This window comes from Emys orbicularis, chromosome 1, assembly GCF_028017835.1.
Source record: "Emys orbicularis isolate rEmyOrb1 chromosome 1, rEmyOrb1.hap1, whole genome shotgun sequence".
Lineage (NCBI taxonomy): Eukaryota > Metazoa > Chordata > Testudines > Emydidae > Emys > Emys orbicularis.
The window spans coordinates 134,706,908-134,726,127 of record NC_088683.1 but is presented as its reverse complement, the minus strand read 5'-3'; the positions used below and the strand labels follow the sequence as shown (position 1 = coordinate 134,726,127).

General features: G+C 42.7%; 1 protein-coding gene across 1 annotated transcript in view; it reads right to left on the bottom strand.

The window, feature by feature from the left end:
* Positions 1-7,076: 7,076 nt before the first annotated feature.
* LOC135895184 (tetratricopeptide repeat protein 38-like) overlaps positions 7,077-19,220 on the bottom strand; it is a 30,878-nt gene continuing 18,734 nt past the window's right edge. Inside the window, exons 9-14 of the mRNA XM_065423256.1 lie at positions 18,843-18,881; positions 17,782-17,863; positions 13,745-13,910; positions 8,877-9,036; positions 8,546-8,619; positions 7,077-7,170 (exon numbers count right to left, since the gene is read on the bottom strand). Coding sequence (XP_065279328.1) covers positions 7,077-7,170; positions 8,546-8,619; positions 8,877-9,036; positions 13,745-13,910; positions 17,782-17,863; positions 18,843-18,881 — 615 coding nt within the window. The remainder of the gene's footprint in view (positions 7,171-8,545; positions 8,620-8,876; positions 9,037-13,744; positions 13,911-17,781; positions 17,864-18,842; positions 18,882-19,220) is intronic.

The following is a 19,220-nucleotide window of genomic DNA, read 5'->3' as shown; positions in this document are numbered from 1 at the left end:
CACCCCCCACCACCGATTTTTCCCCTTCAGCCCCTCTTCTGCCGCTAGCTACAGTAGCTTGAACCCCCCAGGCCAGTAAAATTCTGCCCCCTGCTCAGACCTTGACAGCCCCCCGCAGCGATTTGCCCCCCTTAATCCTTTTAAACCCCCCCAAAGAGGAGGCAGCAAATCGTAAGTAGAAGTAAGGGCAGAGAGAGGGCAGTGGCTACAACGAAGGTTACTGGGCATGCTCAGTTCGGGTGAGCATGCTCAGTACACCCAAGGTAGGGAAACGGGAGACGAGACCCTGTCAGCAACCAGGCGGCCCGGCCCCGGCCTTTAGCCCTAGATCAGTGAAGGGAGGAATTTGCGCGCCGCGTAAAATGCACGCAGGGGGCTGCAGGTGCTGGCGGGGGGCTGCCCCGGGGCCTGCAGTGGGGGGAGGCGGGGTGTTTCCGGGCTCCTTGGCTGTAGTAATTGGGAGGCCCCAGCTGTGTCTGGGTCAGGGATCTCGCCGCTGGCAGCCACTGCGGCAGTGTACTTTCACAAGCTGTGCTCACATCTTGTTATTCCTTTGGGGATATTTTCCCATGTAACTTTGCACGCAACAGCGCAGGGCCAGCTCAGAGTAGACGACCACCTTAATGGCCTGCGTTTGCTGTAACCAGTGGCTCAAGTGCACCAAGGACAGGAGTTTTATGTTGGCTATTGGAGTACAGGGTGGCTGCAATTTGAACTGCTACTGGGCGGGGGAGGGGGACTCGAACATTTTGTAGCTTCTGCAAACTGACTTTATGCCACAAATTAGGGGGCCCCTGTATGCCTACTTTTCTTCACAGAAGCTCCCCATGTGCCCCCTCCCATTACCCTCTATTTGAGAAGCTCTCTGCACCTCCCTCCAACCCAAGGCCCCCCCTCTCTCCAGGGCCGGCTCTAACTTTTTTGCCGCCCCAAGCAGCAAAAAAAAGCGCGCCCTGCCGTAACACCCCCCCCCAGTGCTGCCCCACCCTGCCGAAACACCTCCCCACTGAGCGCCGCGCTGCCAAACCCCCCCACCGAGCGCCGCGCCGCCGAACAGCCCCTGCCGCGCTGCCAAACACCCCCCACCGAGCTGCTGAACCCCCCTGCGTGGAGCGCCGCCGAACAGCCCCGAGCGCCACACTGCTGAACACCCTCACCCCCTGCGGAGCGCTGCCGAAACCCCCCTGCAGAGTGCCGCGCTGCCGAACCCCTCCCCGTGGAGCACTGCGCCGCTGAACACCCCCCGCCGAGTGCTGCGCCGCGCTGCCCCCCGCCACCCCAAGATTGGCCGCCCCTTACCAGGTGCCGCCCCAAGCACGTGCTTGGTTGGCTGGTGCCTAGAGCCGGCCCTGCCTCTCTCCTGCCACACCTCAGTCCCCACATGCCAGTGGCTCTGCACATACCTTCATTCCCACTTCCTCCCATTCCCTGCTTATGTTTATGAAAGATTGTAATTTGGAGAAGCTTCCTCATGGACTGTGTTGTGAGTATGCGAATTTGGAGGCAGGAGCTGGGAACACCACATGGCTGTGTGCAGCATTTAACGAGAGACGCTCCTCAGTTTGTTTTATTAAAGTTTTATTCCTTTCTCATTTACTGGTTTGTTATTTAATGAACTTCAAGATCGTTACATGGTGTTAGAAGTGCTGAATGAGAAGGAAACAGCAGTCATTTTGAAGTTAACTCCTGTGTTTGCAACTGAAAGCAAAGACAAAGCGAGGCACCAGAGAAACACATGGAGTATCAGGCACAGAGGCTTTTGCGTATATGTGGTAAGCACAATAGTAACTTGACTAATTTAAGAGGGTAAAAAAGCCAAAAATGGATATGTTGCAACCTAAGTTCCCTGTAAGCTGCGCGGCCGCACAGCAGGCTATCAAGGGCTGCGCAGGCAGGGAGAGGATCCCCTCCGCCAGCCCAACCCCGCCCCGCCCCGCCGGAAATGCCGCGGCCCAGGAGAGGTGCCTCTCCCCCAGCCATGCCGGAGCTGCCACAGCTTCGGTGAGGTGCCTCTCATCTGGCCCTGAGCTGCTCCAGTGAGAGGGCTGGGGGGAGTCCTCTCTCCCCTTTGCAGCCCCAGGGCAGCCTGCACCCCAAACCCCTCATCCCAGAGCCCGCACCCCCCTGCACCTCAATCCTCTGCCCCAGCCCTGAGCCCCCTCCCACACTCCGAACTCCTTGGCCCCACCCCCACCACACATCACCTCCATATTGGTGTATATAACAAAATTCATTCCTCACATGGATGTAAAAAAATAGAGGGAACACTGGTTGCAACCTCCATCCAGTCTGCAATTGTCAGGCAATGTTGCAGAGAACTGGAAAAAATTCAGAGATTTTAACTGTATTTAGTAGCCATAGGGGCAGAGAAGAAAAATGATATAGTAAAAGCAATCTTTTTGCATGTTGTTAGGGAGGAAGCATTGGATATTTATAACAATTTTTAAGTTTGAAGGTGAAAGCATGAAGTAAAATACTGACTAAATTTGAGGAACATTGCATGCCAAAAAGGAATGAAACCTTTGAGAGAGAGAATTTTTTTACATGCATGCAAAAAACTGATAACACCATAGAGCAATAATTAATCACAGAATTAAGAAAACTCAGTAAAATCTGTGATTTTGGTGAGCTGACAGAGTCTCTGGTCAGAGATAGAATCATTTGTGGCATTAAAGACAATGTGTTAAGAGACAGACTGCTCCATGAAGGATACTTAACTTTAGAAAAAGCTTTCCAAATATGCAGGGCAGAAGAAACTGTGAAGGCACAAGCCAAAGAGCTGAATTCACTAGAAGGGGTTATCCATGTATTAAGTACAAAAGAATATAGCAGAATAGGTTAAATCAAAGAATGGAACCACTCTCTATGAAAACCACTGCTAAGGGGAAGACTGGGTACAGATGGCCATGTGGAAGGTGTGGATCACAACATCGCCCTGAACTGTGTTGCCTATGGGAAACTCTGTCATAAATGTGGGAGAAATAATCATTTTTCAAAATGCTGCAGATCCCAAATGTAGAAAAGTCAAGTACATTCAGTTAAAGACAATCTGCTTGAGGAGTTTTTCATAGTGTACTGGGATCCACCAAGCCTGATGAGAGGGACTGGATACTGCCTATGACATTGAATGGAACAATTCTTCCACTGAAACTGGACACACAAGCTCAGGTTAATATTCCGTCAGAACAAGATTATAAGACACTGAAAATAAGACCAACACTGGGACCAACAACAACAACAAAAAAGTAACTGGTTATTGTGGAATAAATATACCAATGAAAGGGAGATGCACTGCTAGCATCAACCAGAAAAATACCATTTACAGGCTTCCTTTCATTGTAGGGTCAAAGGAGGTGACACCACTTTAGGCCTGGCTTTGTGTGAAAAACTCAGTCTGGTAACATGGGTGCTCTCACAAGAAGATCATATTGAACCTGGCTACGAGGCACTCTTTTGGGAATATCATGACTGGTTTCAAGGGTTGGGTTGCTTGCAGGGTGAACATACAATCCGGCTAAACAAGCAGGTCTCTCCAGTTATCCATCCATGTAAAAACGTGCCATTTGCACCATGATAAACTCAAGGCTGAGCTTGCAAGGATGGAGGCACTGCAAGTAATACAAAAAATTGAGGGGCCAACAGAATGAGTGAGCTCCCTAGTCATCATGAAGAAAAGTAATGGCCAGCTACAGATATGCTTAGATCCCAGAGATCTCAACAAGGCTATAAAAAGAGAACATTCCAAACTACCAAGCAGACAAGAGATTATGGCTCAATTTGCAAATGTTCAATATTTCTGTAAATTTGATGCATCGTCAGGGTTTTGGCCACTAAAATTAACTGAAGACAGCTCAAACTATGCAAATTTAATACCCATTTGGAAGATACTGATTTTTATGCTTACCCTTCAGCATAGCTTCAGCACCATATTAATGGTGTTGACACTTCAATGGATGGCATCATCATCTGTGGCTCAACAAAAGAGGAGCATGATTGTAGATTTAGGAAGTCCTGGATGCAACCAGAGCAGCAGCTTTGAGAAAACTCCTAGATAATAAAAATGAATGGCATTTGGGTGCCGAACAGGAGGAATCATGGGAAAATTTAAAACAACTGATACAAGAGCCAGTGTTGAAGTTCTATGCACCAGGAAGGCCTATTAAAATTTCAGCAGATACTTCAGTCTGGATTAGATGCAGTGATTTTACAGAAGCATGAGGATTGTTGGCAACCAGTGGCATATCTATCCAAACCACTGATTGAGGCAGAAACCAGATACACACAGATTGAGAAGGAGCGACTGAGACACACTTTAAATAGAATATCCAGTAACCCAAAACTTAAGGCCTTTTCCACAAAGCTGGGAATCCTGGGTTCAAGTCCCTGCTCTAAATCAGGCAGAATGGGGATTAGAACGTGGGTCTCCCATGGCCTGTACAAATGCTCAAGGGAACTGCTGCCTCCTCTTTGTTGGTTATTTATTTATTTATTTTGCAAGAAGGACTGACCTGGCTTAGGTGCCTACTGCCAGGAAGGGGTTCATAGCTGTGAATACCAAGCTGAGCAAGCTGCCTCCCTCTGACTGAGACTAATCCCTTTTGTGGGGCAGGGTTTAGTCCATGCTGCTCAGTATGCTAGTTTCTGTGAATCCCTCTTTTGAGGCACCCTGGATGGGGAACTAACTTGGGGCTGTGAATTCATTTGGACAGCAGCACCTAAGGGTACGTCTATACTTACCTCCGGGTCCGGTGGTAAGCAATCGATCTTCTGGGATCGATTTATTGCGTCTTGTCTAGACGTGATAAATCGATCCCGGATCGATCCCGGAAGTGCTCGCCGTCGACGCCGGTACTCCTGCTCTGCGAGAGGAGTACGCGCAGTCGACGGGGGAGCCTGCCTGCTGCGTCTGGACCCGCGGTAAGTTCGAACTAAGGTACTTCGACTTCAGCTACGTTATTCACGTAGCTGAAGTTGCGTATCTTAGTTCGAAGTGGGGGGTTAGTGTGGACCAGCCCTAAGTGTTGCAACATCTAAATCTCCCTTGTGCATCTAGTCCTTAATTCTTTATTCTTCTGTGACAGATAAAGGTAGTACCATGCAGTTTGCTCTATGTATGTAGCCTTGGTAACAGTCAAAAAATGATCACATCACTGTCTGCATTGCACAGATATTAGAGTTGACACTTTTTATAAAAGGGGGTAGAGTTTGGCCCTATGTCCTTGGACAAGTTCCCTCTGTGATGTTGATGTCAGCTCTGATCAAAACCGTAGGCTCAACTGAAAACTGACAAACTCACAGTTGGAAGTCAAGTCAATTCATTTGTGTAGTAGCAGATCAAAAGACTGTTAAATGTGTGTGAATGTGTTTGGTGTTTAAACTTCATAAAATTAATGAGATTTTGCATGCACTGTTTTCACTTATCTGTATTGTGCTAGTAAATATAACACCCTCCTCCCCCCTCCTGTTTAGTGTGCTTGTGTTCTCCCTACCTCAGCTATGGCTTTATTTCATTGGTGTTGTATGCAGACAGTTCGCACAGCACTTTGGGATTCTTCAGCATAAAAAATATCTTACATTTTACGGTGGTTACAGTTCATTCCAACAAAACAGATCTGAGCAAAGACACCCTGAATCCAGAACATTTTTAATACAAGAAAAATCAGTGCAGACTCATTCAAGGAATAAAGGATTGGGTGGGCGTAGGGAAAGATAAGTGTAAATGACAATTTTTGCAGTCTGGCCACATATATGCCTAACACTAGTGTAATGGAAGTTTTTGGTGCCAATTCCACCTCTGAAAATGAGTTCCCAAAATGGGATTTTGTTTTTTGTGGGATTTGTTTTGGATGGGTGGGTGAATATGAAAATTGTTGCTGAACTTGATACCATAAATTTTAAATTCAAACAGCATGGCTTTCTCTCACACATTTGGTGCACAGAATAGCTTGACTCATCCCAGAATTCTGCTGAAAAGAGATCCAGATTGAATATATAAAATATTCATAAACTGCAGTTTCATACACGTAACTAGTCACTTCCTTGCTACTGCCTGAGTTCAGAAAAAAATGATCATATCACTGAATTGAACAAAGGACCATAGGTAGTATTAATTATATATAAATCACATTACATATAAACAAGGTAAGCATTTAGGATAAAAATCACATATTTTTCTTATTGTATATTTAATAAAGATCTTAAATTCAATCAGTAAAAAGTTCATACTAAACTGTGAAGTTGTCAACTTGCAAAATAAAGTCATACAGACATGATCTTGAATAGCCAACAATTCAAAATTATACCTTTGAGGAACCTAGAGCCAGGAGGCAAGCCCAAGGATCTGGGCTGCATACTGGATAGTGTGTGTGTGGGATATCACTGTATATGAGTGACGTAGAAGTGTTCTCCTACCTTCCCCCAGGCCTCAATTGCAATTCCAGGACTGGAGCACACCATGTGGCTAGTGCCACTCCATAGAAGACTGTCACCTGATTCATTGGTTCAAAACCCCAATCTCCTCCCCCACCACTGCATGCATTAGGAGACCATATGGAGTGGAGCTTCATGGAGGCACAGGGCTCCCACATCCTTCCCCTATTTGTAGCAGTGGTTCTGTGGGGCCAGAGCCTGCTGTGGTTATTGGGCTGTTCATATAAAAGCTCTATCCATCCCAATCTAGTATTCATGTACTCGAATAGCAACACCACTGCCTACTTTGGCAGTGCACAACCTTGGAATAATAGTGTTATCCTGCAATCTGATAAGCATAAGACCGATGCGTTCTCCTGAAAAGCAAAGGCTCAGCATGCTTTTAAACAAATACTGATATCTATTTCATTTGCTACTGTCGCCCTGCTAGGCACAGCTAGGCTACAATCTTCCAAGAATTAGAGGTATGCCAGAAGCTCAAGCAATGATGCTGAATCGCCAAAAGAAGCTTCCCAAAGCTCAGATATTTAGAAGATCTGGTATGGCTGATGATGCAGGATTTTCCCTATTTTGATTCTTTTAATGCCATAGAAAGAGACTCATTACAGTGCTAATTATTATTTCCACTGGAATAACAGATTTAAGATTCATCCCATCGCATGAACAGCTGATACTTTCCGAATAAGTCGCTCAGTCAATGGTGAATTTGGTCTCAACCCATCACGTTCTGCCAGGAGGCATCTGAAGGAGGTAAGAGATGGGGGAAGTGAAAAAAAGAGGCCATAAACCCAGTGCTTAAAACTATAGCAAGCAGGCTTTTTTGTTTCCTGATTTAGTAAGTCATGTGTCGTCTGAAAATAAAAAGCTTGCTGCAGCAAAAAGACTGGTAGATGCTCACGTTTCAGTCCCTGGCATTTAAAAGAGTTGAAAATAAAAATCAGTATAGAAAACAGCACAGCTACATTTTTAAATGCCCATATTGTGTGCCTTGACCACAAATATCACAATGCAGGACATGGACAAATAAGAGAGTGATGTTCCCTTTCCCATTTCTAACCCTCCAACTAATTTTCCCTATTTTCACAGCCACATGGTTCTGAAAATCACACAGCAAAAGAACTGTGTGAGAAAATAATCTTGCTCTCCTCCCTTCAAGATCCTAAAAGCTCCCTTGTTCCAGCTCACCCTCTACCACTAACCATCCACTTCTGTTCTGATATCTCACCTCATAATCATAATTCTTAACCATAACAAACATTTTAAATAAGATGTCTCATACATAGACTACCCGCTCACATTACTTTAAATATTTCTTCCCCAGTTATTTGTATTTTGTCTAATTGTGATTGTAAAGTTTTCTGACAGGGAGATATAATAAGAAAATGAATAAAATGAGCAAGGATCTCGTCATATCTGGGAGGCTGGAATGATTTTCATTACTTAGAAGCTAGGGGTCTGATTCTCCACTCATTTACACTTGTGTTAATCAGGACTAACTCCAGTAAAGTCACTGGAGCTACTCTAGTGTAATAGAATTTGGTCTTAAGCTTCAATCCTTTCAGCTGCCCTACACAGGTAGACTCCTCCAAAAACTTGAATGGGCCTCAGTATGGGCACGTGAGTCTGCTCGCCTGCTCATGTGAGCAACTCTTGTGATTTCTACTAACACAAGCCTGGCACAATGGAAAGCTGAAATATGGCACTAGAGTAAGTTAGATCCCAAATAAACTGCATGTGGCATCATTATAGTATTCAGCTACTCATATATGTTTTATTTTATAATCTATTAAGTATATTGTTCCATATGTAAATACAATGGTGCCATACTGGAAGAGAAAGTCTTTTATAGCTAAACTTGTAGACTGCTAATAAATTGGTCAAATCAACCAGCCAAGTTTGTGTAGCTGAACAAACTAAATATTTGATAATTTCTGTAAATTGTGACCTAAGATTAAATCTAAAACTATGCAGCTTTGTATGTACTTACTTGCATATCATTTTACTTGTAATTTACAATGTTTAAAAACAGTTGCAATTTGTGCTTTCATAAATTGTATTTCTATTTAATACATATCATGGAATCCAGAAGTTCTGATTTTTAGCAAGTGGTACTTACCTAGCCAGTTTTTGATAGGCTTTTGATTTACAATTTAAAGCAGCATGAATCAATAGCTGGCTGAAAACATCTCTCTGAAAATATGAGTCACAAATGAAATAAGTTAATATTTGGTAATAAATGCTGCAAGTGACAATTGCTTAGATTCTGATTGGTTAAAATTATCCAGGAGAGAATTTCTTCTACAAACAGTATTAAGCCGCTGAGACATAGTACTTCTTATTTGTACATTTGAATGTTAGTGGTAACACGAAAGCCTAACAGATGCTACTCAAAGACAAACAAGCCTTACCCAAATGCAATTTAATAAAATAACATTCAAGCCCCTTACCTGAGCATTGCTGCCTCCTATCTGCAGGAGTTCGTAGCGAACTGGATAAAGTAATTCTACTGTCTTGTCATAATTTCCATTGTCAAACTCTACCAAAGCCTGGCAAAGTGGCAACCCCAATTCTGGAGCCAAACTAAGCTCATGGTCTTCACCAGGTGCTCTGCAGAACAGGAAAGGAGTTAACTGCCAATGAGCAGAAGATCAGACTGCAACACTTGTACTCCTTTTAGTGCTGTTCTGTCACCTCCTGTTGGAGCAACTTAATTCCATTGAGTTCAAGGAATAGTGATACACGGAACAAAACACCTCACCCATTAGTTACATTTTGCTAAACAAATCCTTATTTGTTGTAATTTTAAAAAATCCTGAAATCTCGCATATTTTAATTAGACAAGTGAAGACATCCATTCCATAGTAATGTTACCCCATTTGACCTGAGTAGTTAGCCAATCATTGGAGCCTTGCAGGTTGTTTCCATTAGGAGGAGAAACTGATGATAAAGTCAGATATTTCTTTGAGGGAAACCTGTACAGAATGTACAGAAAGCCCTGTTTCCGCAAACACAGTAGGAAACAAACATACAACAGGAGGCATTGCTCAATATTCCAAGCCTCTTTTTTCAGCCAACACTCTACCCAATAGCTCTCTCAAATGTCAGGGTCACACTACAAGCGATGCTTTGGATGTCTTTGGATTTGTGTTGCCTTCTCTGTCTGCCTGTCTCTCTCTCTCTCACACACACAGGCACACAGACAGAGAGCCCTCTCCATCAAAACCCCCATACCCACATAGCTCATCTCCTGGCCTTGCATGTAGCCTATGTTTTGGGTGGTGGCGTCTATTGTTTTTCAGCTATCTTATTCCCAAAGGAGCTTAACTGCTTCTTCTGTTTATCTTGAATGAAAGACAGCTATTACTTCCACCAGCTCAAACAATTTTCACCCAATCCCATAATACATCTACAGTAGAGAATTGTGTTTTTTTGCCCAGTGATCCACCCAAGAAAGAGGAATCAAGTCAGCAGGTTAATGTCCCAGTGCAACAGATTATGAATCCAGTTTGTCATCATTTCCCAGTATACAACACAAGCAAACAAATTTAAGTTCTTTCTGTCTTTGGAATATAGATTTTTCTTTATAATTTAGTACACATAGCTGCTATAAATTACAGCAATTTCTTAGCTCTAGATGTATTATTATATCACAATTAGAAATCTTTATAACTAGATAGACAAAAAACACAATGGAAATAGAGTGCTAAACTTACATTACTGTATTCAGTTGAGGAGTTTGCAAAAAATAGCTGACTGTTAGGACTCCTAAACTAATTGGAATGTAAGCTGTTTGGGCCAGGGACCATCTTTTTGTTATGTGACTGTACAGCACCTAGCACAATAGGGTCCTGGTCCAGGACTAGGGCTATGCTAATACAAATACAAATGATAATAAAGTGGCACACTAAGTTTATGCAATGTCAAAAGGAAAAAAGTAAATATCCAATGTACAACTGCAAGCATAGTATTTACAAATACACCTCTTCCTCGATATAACGCTGTCCTCAGGAGCCAAAAAATCTTACCGTGTTATAGGTGAAACCGCATTATATCGAACTTACTTTGATCCACCGGAGTGCGCAGCCCCGCCCCCCACCGGAGCACTGCTTTACCGTGTTATATCCGAATTCGTGGTATATCGGGTCGTGTTATATCGGGGTAGAGGTGTATATCTAAAACTTCCAACTCATCCCATAACTATAACAATCTTTGAAAAAGCAAGCAATGAGTATATGTGCCTACTTCCCAACAATGGCCTGTTTTTAAGGGCTTCTCTACACTGGCACTTTACAGCGCTGCAACTTTCTCGCTCAGGGGTGTGAAAAAACACCCCCCTGAGCGCAACAAGTTTCAGCGCTGTAAAGCGCCAGTGTAGACAGCGCCCCAGCGCTGGGAGCTATGCCCCTTGTGGAGGTGGTATTTGCAGCATTTTAACATTGCCAGTGTAGACTAGTCCTAAGACATTTCACGTTAATCATCAAAACCTGGAGGACAACAGCAGCAATATAAATAACTAAATTGTTCTTAAAGATGGGATCTTCAGAAGTGATCAGCTTTGGCCTAAATCTATTCTCCTATTGGAGTCAATAGTGTAGTTCCCATTACTTCACCCAGTTTAAGGTTTTCTAATTAAGAGGCTATAAAAACATGATTTATAACTGAGTTTAAGGTGCAGACTTTTTTTTTTTAAATGGCTATTTACAGAATTATGGTTGGTGCTAGCACAAAAAAATCTTTCTGTATTTATACATTTCACAACCCTCATCTCTCACAAGGAAACCACAAATATGGGACACTGAATTTAGTTTCTTCAGTTAATCTGAAAAGACTAGTGCAGCTAAATATTCCAATAAGAGGAATCAGTCCTTCAGTTCATGAAAACATAAGTGTGATACCCACCAGAGTACACTATTATATGGATTTGTTTGTTTGTTGTTGTTTTTTCTTTAACTTTCAGCCTCAAAATGTATAGGGTAGAAAAATAAAAATAATGAAAATAAAGGGCTGGAGGATTAGAATTGTATGGCTATTCTTTAAACAAACAATTTCTAATATAGGTAACGTAATTTTTATATTCTTGATGTGTGTAAACAGTCCTATTACCCACATATTGGCTTAGTAAACATGAAGTTTAATTTTATATTTAGTTTTTCAAATATTCATATTCATATCAACATCTGTTTTCTAAAGTAATTTTACTATATTTATGTTTTATAATGCTTCAAACAACTATTATAATGCAGAGCAGTTACAACAACGTTACAATAAAAATGTAAAGGTAGGTGTGAACAAGCAGGTGAAAGCACTGTGCAGAGGTTGGCAATACTAAGTATAAATTCATTAAATATTCCACAAAGTTTCCATCTATCAATGTTGAAATTCTATAGCACATATAGTATGTATCTAGAAGGAAAAAAAGGCTGTTACCATCTGACAGTAGCAAGCAAACCAGAGATTACTGTTTGGTAGCTTTACATTTCTTACATTTTCTTCTTGATCTCTCAAAGCCTAAGTGGATCATTTGCACATGCACCAGTGCTGTTCTGCTCTTTTATGCAAAACAATACCCATCGCACTTGATACTAAGATTCCATTTATAAATAGTTTCTAAAAATTGTTAATTGGTTAATAGGTGTCAGTCTCTTAGAAGATTGTTAGAGAGAGTCCAACAGATCAACATATTGCTTGTAACCATGGCTTATAATCATCTAGAACAGTGGTTCTCAACCAGGGGTCCAAGGCCCCATAGGGGGCCGCGAGCAGGTTTCAGGGGGTCCGCCAAGCAGGGCCAGAATTAGACTTACTGGGGCCCAGAGCAGAAAGCCGAAGCCCCACTGCATGAAGCTGAAGCCCGGGGCCCAGAACCCTGCCACCCAGGGCTGAAGCTGAAGCCTGAGCAATGTAGCTTTGTGGGGGCCCCGTGGCGTGGGGTCCCAAGGAACTGCCCTGCTTGCTATCCCCTAACGCTGGCCCTGGCTTTTGTATGCAGAAAAGCAGTTAATGTGGCACTGGTGGGCTGTGGAGTTTTTACTGCATGTTGGTGGGGGGCCTCAGAAAGAAAATGGTTGAGAACCCTGATCTAGCACACCTTCTGTTGTACTTATAACAATCTTTAACACATACTGCTCGTGTCTAACATCTATCGATCATATATTACACCTTTACACACCATTTATAAATGGAAGCTTAAGATAAAGCATTACCACAGTAACCTTGCTGCCCTATTTCGTTTGGTTTTAAATGCCCCTGCTGTCATCTTTCCAATGCTATGTATACACTATTTTTAATGAAGATTTGTTTTAGCAGAATATGATGATCATTACTCTTCTGAAAACTGAAAGATAAATCACAGGCCCTTTCTTTTGTAAGTGAAAAAAGGTGTCATTGTAGGTAGCTGCCTCTTTCCCAACCTGTCTATTTCAGGATGTTCTGTGGCACCTTTATGCCACAAATGTCTTACATATAGCCCTTACGGGTCAGAAAGAGAAAGCAATGACTGACTCAGACTGTACTCTGAAGAAAGAAGGGAAATCAGTTTCACCCACAGAAAAGTTGTGTACATAAAACAAAAGCAGGAAAAATGTAAGAGTGGAATGCCATTCTTATACCGCCTGTCATGATGGTCAATATAAAAATAAGAGCAAGAAATTTATATTTTAGACATAAACAAGGATGTGACAAACATTCTATTTTGCTGAAATACCAAAATATTCAAATTTGTATAGATGAACCAAGTTGTGCCAAAATTATTTTCACAGTGCTTTCAGCTCAATTTCATGTTAAAATGATAATTCATTGTACGCTTATAGACATTTTATAGATATCTTGTAATGAACATTGATTAAAATTGGTGCATCAGAGCAAAAGGGGCCTTTACGGGTAGTTGGCTTATGTTGTGAAGTTTTCTTAATGCTGTAGAAGAAAAATTCCACCTTTCTGATATGAAGAGTCACATCTCTAAAGTACACCCACTGTAAGGGAAAAAAGTGTCTACAGGGTAAGGTGCCACAAGCACTCAAACTCACAGTACCTACAATACTCAGACAATTATGCTGCTATCTGACAAGATTAAATACCCAATCTAGACATTAAATGCCCAGTTTAGATACACTTAAAATCAAAAGTAATAAGATTTGCTAATCTTAACTTCAGAAACACTACCCTGCTGAAACCAGAATTCTGGGTAGGACATCCTAAATCAGAGAAAAATAAATTATGGTACTTAGCAAACTGGAAGAAATTAATTATTATACTAATATGCCTTGTGATGAAAACAAATATTTATTCAGAACAACATTTGAATTCACTTGCTTACTTGGCAAGTTCCTGAAGAGTTGTTAAGAGCTCACTGGTGGTTTTGTGGTCTTTGACCCCAAGCAAAGACATGAGAATGTGGACATCATTGAAAAGCCAAACATGATCTTTGGTGTGCTTCTTTGCAAGAGGGATAACTTCATTCCATCTGTCTCCCACCTTTACACCTAGGAGTAATATACATGATTTCAAATAAAAACTCCACATGCAAAACCATGTCTCTTGGCATATACTCCCAGTTTAATTCAGCATCATAAGATTTGATTACTAGTTTAAGGAACCACCTCTGGACCTGTGTCAAATCTCTTTATTGAGTATCTCCAAATATACCATCTGTAACTGATATCCTGGATCCCATTAGATAGGGATCAGGCCTAATAATAAGATAAATCAGAGGCGGATTATGGGTTTGTAGGGCCCTGGGCCAGAGAAAGTGGGGGCCCCTCCCCACCCCTTCTGCCTACAGTCCTCCTGCTCCCACCCCCAGCGCTCCTGTGGGGAGCTGGGTCAGGACGCGGGGGCTTCTCCCGCCCACCCGGTGCTGCTGCTGGGGAACAGGGTCAGGGCGTGGAGGCTTCTCCCGCTCTACCTGCCTGGCGCTCCAGCCGGGGAGTGGGGTCGGGATGCAGGGGCTTCCCCCCGCTCCTCGGCAGAAGCGCCAGGCAGGTGGGGAGAGCAGGGCAAGCCCCCGCGCCCCAACCCCGCTCCACAGCAGTAGTGTCGGGCAGGCGGAGTGGGTCAGGGCAGCGCCCATTTTTCTGGGGGCCTCACAATTTGCCAGGGCCCCTGGGCACAGTGGCCCAGTGGCTAATCCGCCACTGGGATAAATGACGTCCTCCTGAACACAGATGAGGGAAGATAATGCCCAAAGTCATTATTCTGGATCTGTGTGGGACATATTATTACTAAAGCAGATGGCAGATGAGTGCACCATGACTAGCTGCAGCAGAGCTCTGTGAAAATTATTATTTACAACTGTGATGATGCGGGGACAGTCTGTCTTATGAATTCTGGTTGATATTATGAAGTTGTATCATTAATTGCTGTATCAAGGAAAACCTCTGTATGTGTATCCACCATGAGCGGGCAGAGTTGTGTTATGTCTTCCCCACACCCAGGACAATGGGAAATACTTAATGTTAACTGAGGTGCTTTGAGCAGGCAATAGATATGCCTAGGTAGTTTGCACAAGGTGGGAAAAGATATTTCTTTCTTGGGGGTGGGGGAGATTGGAGCACCGGAAATTTGCCAAAAAGCAGAACAAAGAAAGCCAGGTGTTGGAAAGGTGGCATATAAATAGGGAATGCTTGCTGTGAGACACACTGTATCAGGCGGTGTTGGGTAGTAAGAGAGGAAGGGCATGGAGCAACCAAGAACACAGAAGGCAAGCTGGGCTGAAAGACTCCATGAGGAGCAGCAACCCAGAAGCCTGATGGGGCAGAGAAGGGCAAGTAGGGTTTACTATGAGCAGATCTGTGTATTTCTCATGCTATGAAACAAAGACTCTTAATGTGTTAGCAACCTATGCAAAGGTCTGTATGTGTTACATGCTTTACAACCATTATAGGCCCTGACCCTGAGAGAGTTAAACTGTAAGCCAGAGGGCTCTTATCTTTGGTGGGATTCTGGGACTGGGTGTGTGTAGGTTGTTGGGATACCAGAGGGAAAAGGGGGTCAGCACTGGTCCTGGGGACTAAGGCATAGGGTTACCATATGTCCAGGTTATTATGGACATTGCCTCTATTTTGAGACTCTGTCTTCTGTCTGGGCAGATTTTTCAAATAACAGGAAATGTCTGGGATTTTTGCAGAGCAGATATTGCAGCTCAGAAAGCGCCCTGATTGGTCCGCTTCCAGATTGGTCCCTCCCCTGTATCCTCAGCTGATTGGACCATTCCCCTGCAGCCACAGCTTCTGGATCCTGCCCACCCAGACCCCGGTTCCCAGCCCTGGGGAGAGGGTCCTGCAGGAAAGTGCTGACTGATCACAGAATCATAGAATATCAGGGTTGGAAGGGACCTCAGGAGGTCATCTAGTCCAACCCCCTGCTCAAAGCAGGACCAATCCCCAACTAAATCATCCCAGCCAGGGCTTTGTCAAGCCTGACCTTAAAAACCTCTAAGGAAGGAGATTCCACCACCTCCCTAGGTAACCCATTCCAGTGCTTCAGCACCCTCCTAGTGAAAAAGCTTTTCCTAATATCCAATCTAAACCTCCCTCACTGCAACTTGAGACCATTACTTCTTGTTCTGTCATCTGCTACCACCGAGAACAGTCTAGATCCATCCTCTTTGGAACCCCGTTTCAGGTAGTTGAAAGCAGCTATCAAATCCCCCCTCATTCTTCTCTTCTGCAGACTAAACAATCTCAGTTCCCTCAGCCTCTCCTCACAAGTCATGTGCTCCAGCCCCCTAATCATTTTTGTTGCCCTCCGCTGAACTCTTTCCAATTTTTCCACATCCTTCTTGTAGTGTAGGGCCCAAAACTGGACACAGTACTCCAGATGAGGCCTCACCAATGTCGAATAGAGGGGAATGATCACGTCCCTCGATCTGCTGGCAATGCCCCTACTTATACAGCCCAAAATGCCGTTAGCCTTCTTGGCAACAAGGGCATACTGTTGACTCATATCCAGCTTCTCGTCCCCTGTAACCCCTAGGTCCTTTTCTGCAGAACTGCTGCCTAGCCATTCGGTCCCTAGTCTGTAGCAGTGCATGGGATTCTTCCGTCCTAAGTGCAGGACTCTGCACTTGTCCTTGTTGAACCTCATCAGATTTCTTTTGGCCCAATCCTCTAATTTGTCTAGGTCCCCCTGTATCCTATCCCTACCCTCCAGTGTATCTACCACTCCTCCCAGTTTATTGTCATCTGCAAACTTGGATGGTTGTCAGTCACTGGGGTCCTGGGCTTGCGCAAGTCACCATGACAGGGAGTGACACTGCCCCCCATCTCCAGTGAGCGCCCGCACCACAGGTACCCCCTCCATCACCCTTAACTGTATCCCCTTCCCTGCCCTCCCCGGCAGTATCTTCTTTTGGGGAACCTGAAATATGGTAACCCTACAGTAAGGCAGGTGAGCTGATGAGCTCTATTTCCATGAAAGGATAACAGACTGAGAATCAGCACCAGGATATGTACCAGACACACCAAGGGAGGAAACACCACTGCAGCCTATTGAGACCCAGGGAAGCTTAAAAACACCCAGGAATCCTGACAGCAGTCTAGTGAGGGTATGTCTACACATGCACAGGTCTACACATATACATGTCTACCCTTCACCCTCGCTGGGTCCCAGAGCTCAGGCTCTAGCCTGAGACCAACTGTCTACACAGGAATTTTCAGCCTGCGGCCCGAGCCCAAGTCAGCTGTCCCGAGCCAGCCTTGGATTTTTTATCCCTGTGTAGATGTACCCTGAATGACCAAAAAGAGGTGCTTGATTGGATCTGTGACAAACAACTTAGGAGGTAAGCATTTTTTTTCTGGAACTCTCGCTTCATCTTTGCGTTAGAAAGTTAAAGAAAAGCCGGATGGCTGTTTACATAGTCCCATGGAACTGTTGGAATGATTGGTACTATATGTACATTGACTCCTTATTTCATCAATATCAAGATTAAGAACTAAACATTAATGTTGGCTTGATATTTACTAAAAGAGAAGTTAATGGCTTTTTAACAGCTTATGCATTTGATCTTTTAACATTAGGTTGAAAAAATTAGATCTCTGGGGACAAGGGAAGTGAAACTTACCAAAAAAAAGAAAAATGTGACCTTTATTAATTTGGTTGAATGGAATATTGTAGTTGCAGGAAAATAATAAACTGTAGGGAGAAATAAAGGTAATGTTCATTAGTATATACTTAAAATTCACCTCTGAAGAACAGCATCTCTTTGAAGATCTCTTCTCTAGCATAACCCACTGCTCGGACTCGCTCTGTATATTTACCTAAATCTTCACCTGTTGCATTTTGGAGGACGAGCCTTTTACCTTACTCTTTTAAGAAGAATGAGTAGACTGAAGCAGAAACTAACAGTTCTTTTACCTTCCAACTGAAGCCGGTACAACATGGAGCAGTTATCTAGCACAGCTAACATACTTCTGTTTGACAGGCATGCAGGAGCAATCTATAATCAGAAAGCATTCTTATGTTGCATTACCCATATTTAAGTGGAAGTTAACCTGAAGATAAACTTACTTTGACAGTACAAAATTAATTCTATCCTCTTACTCTTCCAGATATAACTATTTTTTAACAACCCAAATTGCAACTTTCAGAAATACAGCAATCTAAAAATAATATTCATATTATTTTATCTGTGGTGTTTTTCCATTTATAAAATCAAATATAGTATGCGTGAAAACTACCTTTTCTACAATCTCTGATCTCCCCCAAATGGACCATAAGTACCTCTATTACTTTGCAACAATCACTAGGGTAGAACGAGATATTTTTGTAAAGTTTCACACCAAAACAGGCATGAAGAGATCTGTTATACAGATTCCTGGTTAATTTGCTGTGGATTATTTTAGAAAGATTCTTCCAAAGTTCAGATAGCAAAAAATTTTATAAGTCACCTAGAAAGGAAAAGACATGACTAAGGAAGAAGCCTAACTAGTAATTAGATTAAAATCAGATCTCGTAGATTAATTACCAATCATGACAGCTTAGATTTATAGAAAAACTATTTTACATAATGTTAAACTTTCAAAGATTATCTTTTTTCCCCCCTGTCCCGCCAAGGCATCTACATAGCAACTATGGCAGCCTGACTAAAGATAACAGGATATGAAAGTGGTATCAATAAAAATAATTGGAAAACACTAAAAATATTTAAATAAAAAGTGGTATAAACAACATTAAATATGATGGTGTGAGATAAAGGGGTTTTTGGCATGGGTTTAGGATGACCTCTGTAACTTCATTTGTGATTTTGCCAGTTGAGTTGAATAGTCACTCTAAAATGCCAATTAAACATTTCAAAATAAAACCAGAAAATAGTATCACACCTTTATATATTTTACATCAAATACAAAATGAGGCATGTGCACATCATTTCATTTGAACAATGTATTTTCACTACACCAGAAATGGTTTATACTCACATGATTGTCATAAATTGTCAAAGCAGCCTCATAATCACCCTGTAAAACCAAAGGAGGATTGTGTCATGACCTTTAGGATACAGTGTCCGTAAGTGACTGCTAGAGTTCAGTAATAGCAAATTTTAGAAGAATATCAGTGATCCCATCAATAAATGTCCATGTGCAACATACCCAGATTAGATATGGGAGAGGTGAACAAGTGGGCTACCTGATTATTATTTATTATGTGTATTATAGAGTCTAAGAAGAGAGTACCTCAAGTACATAAAAAGCAATTATACATAAAAATAAAATAAACTCTAGAGTTATTTTGTGGCTTTCATCCAAAACTTAATCAAAGAACTCTGAATAAATTTAAAGGAAAATTCAACGTGGATT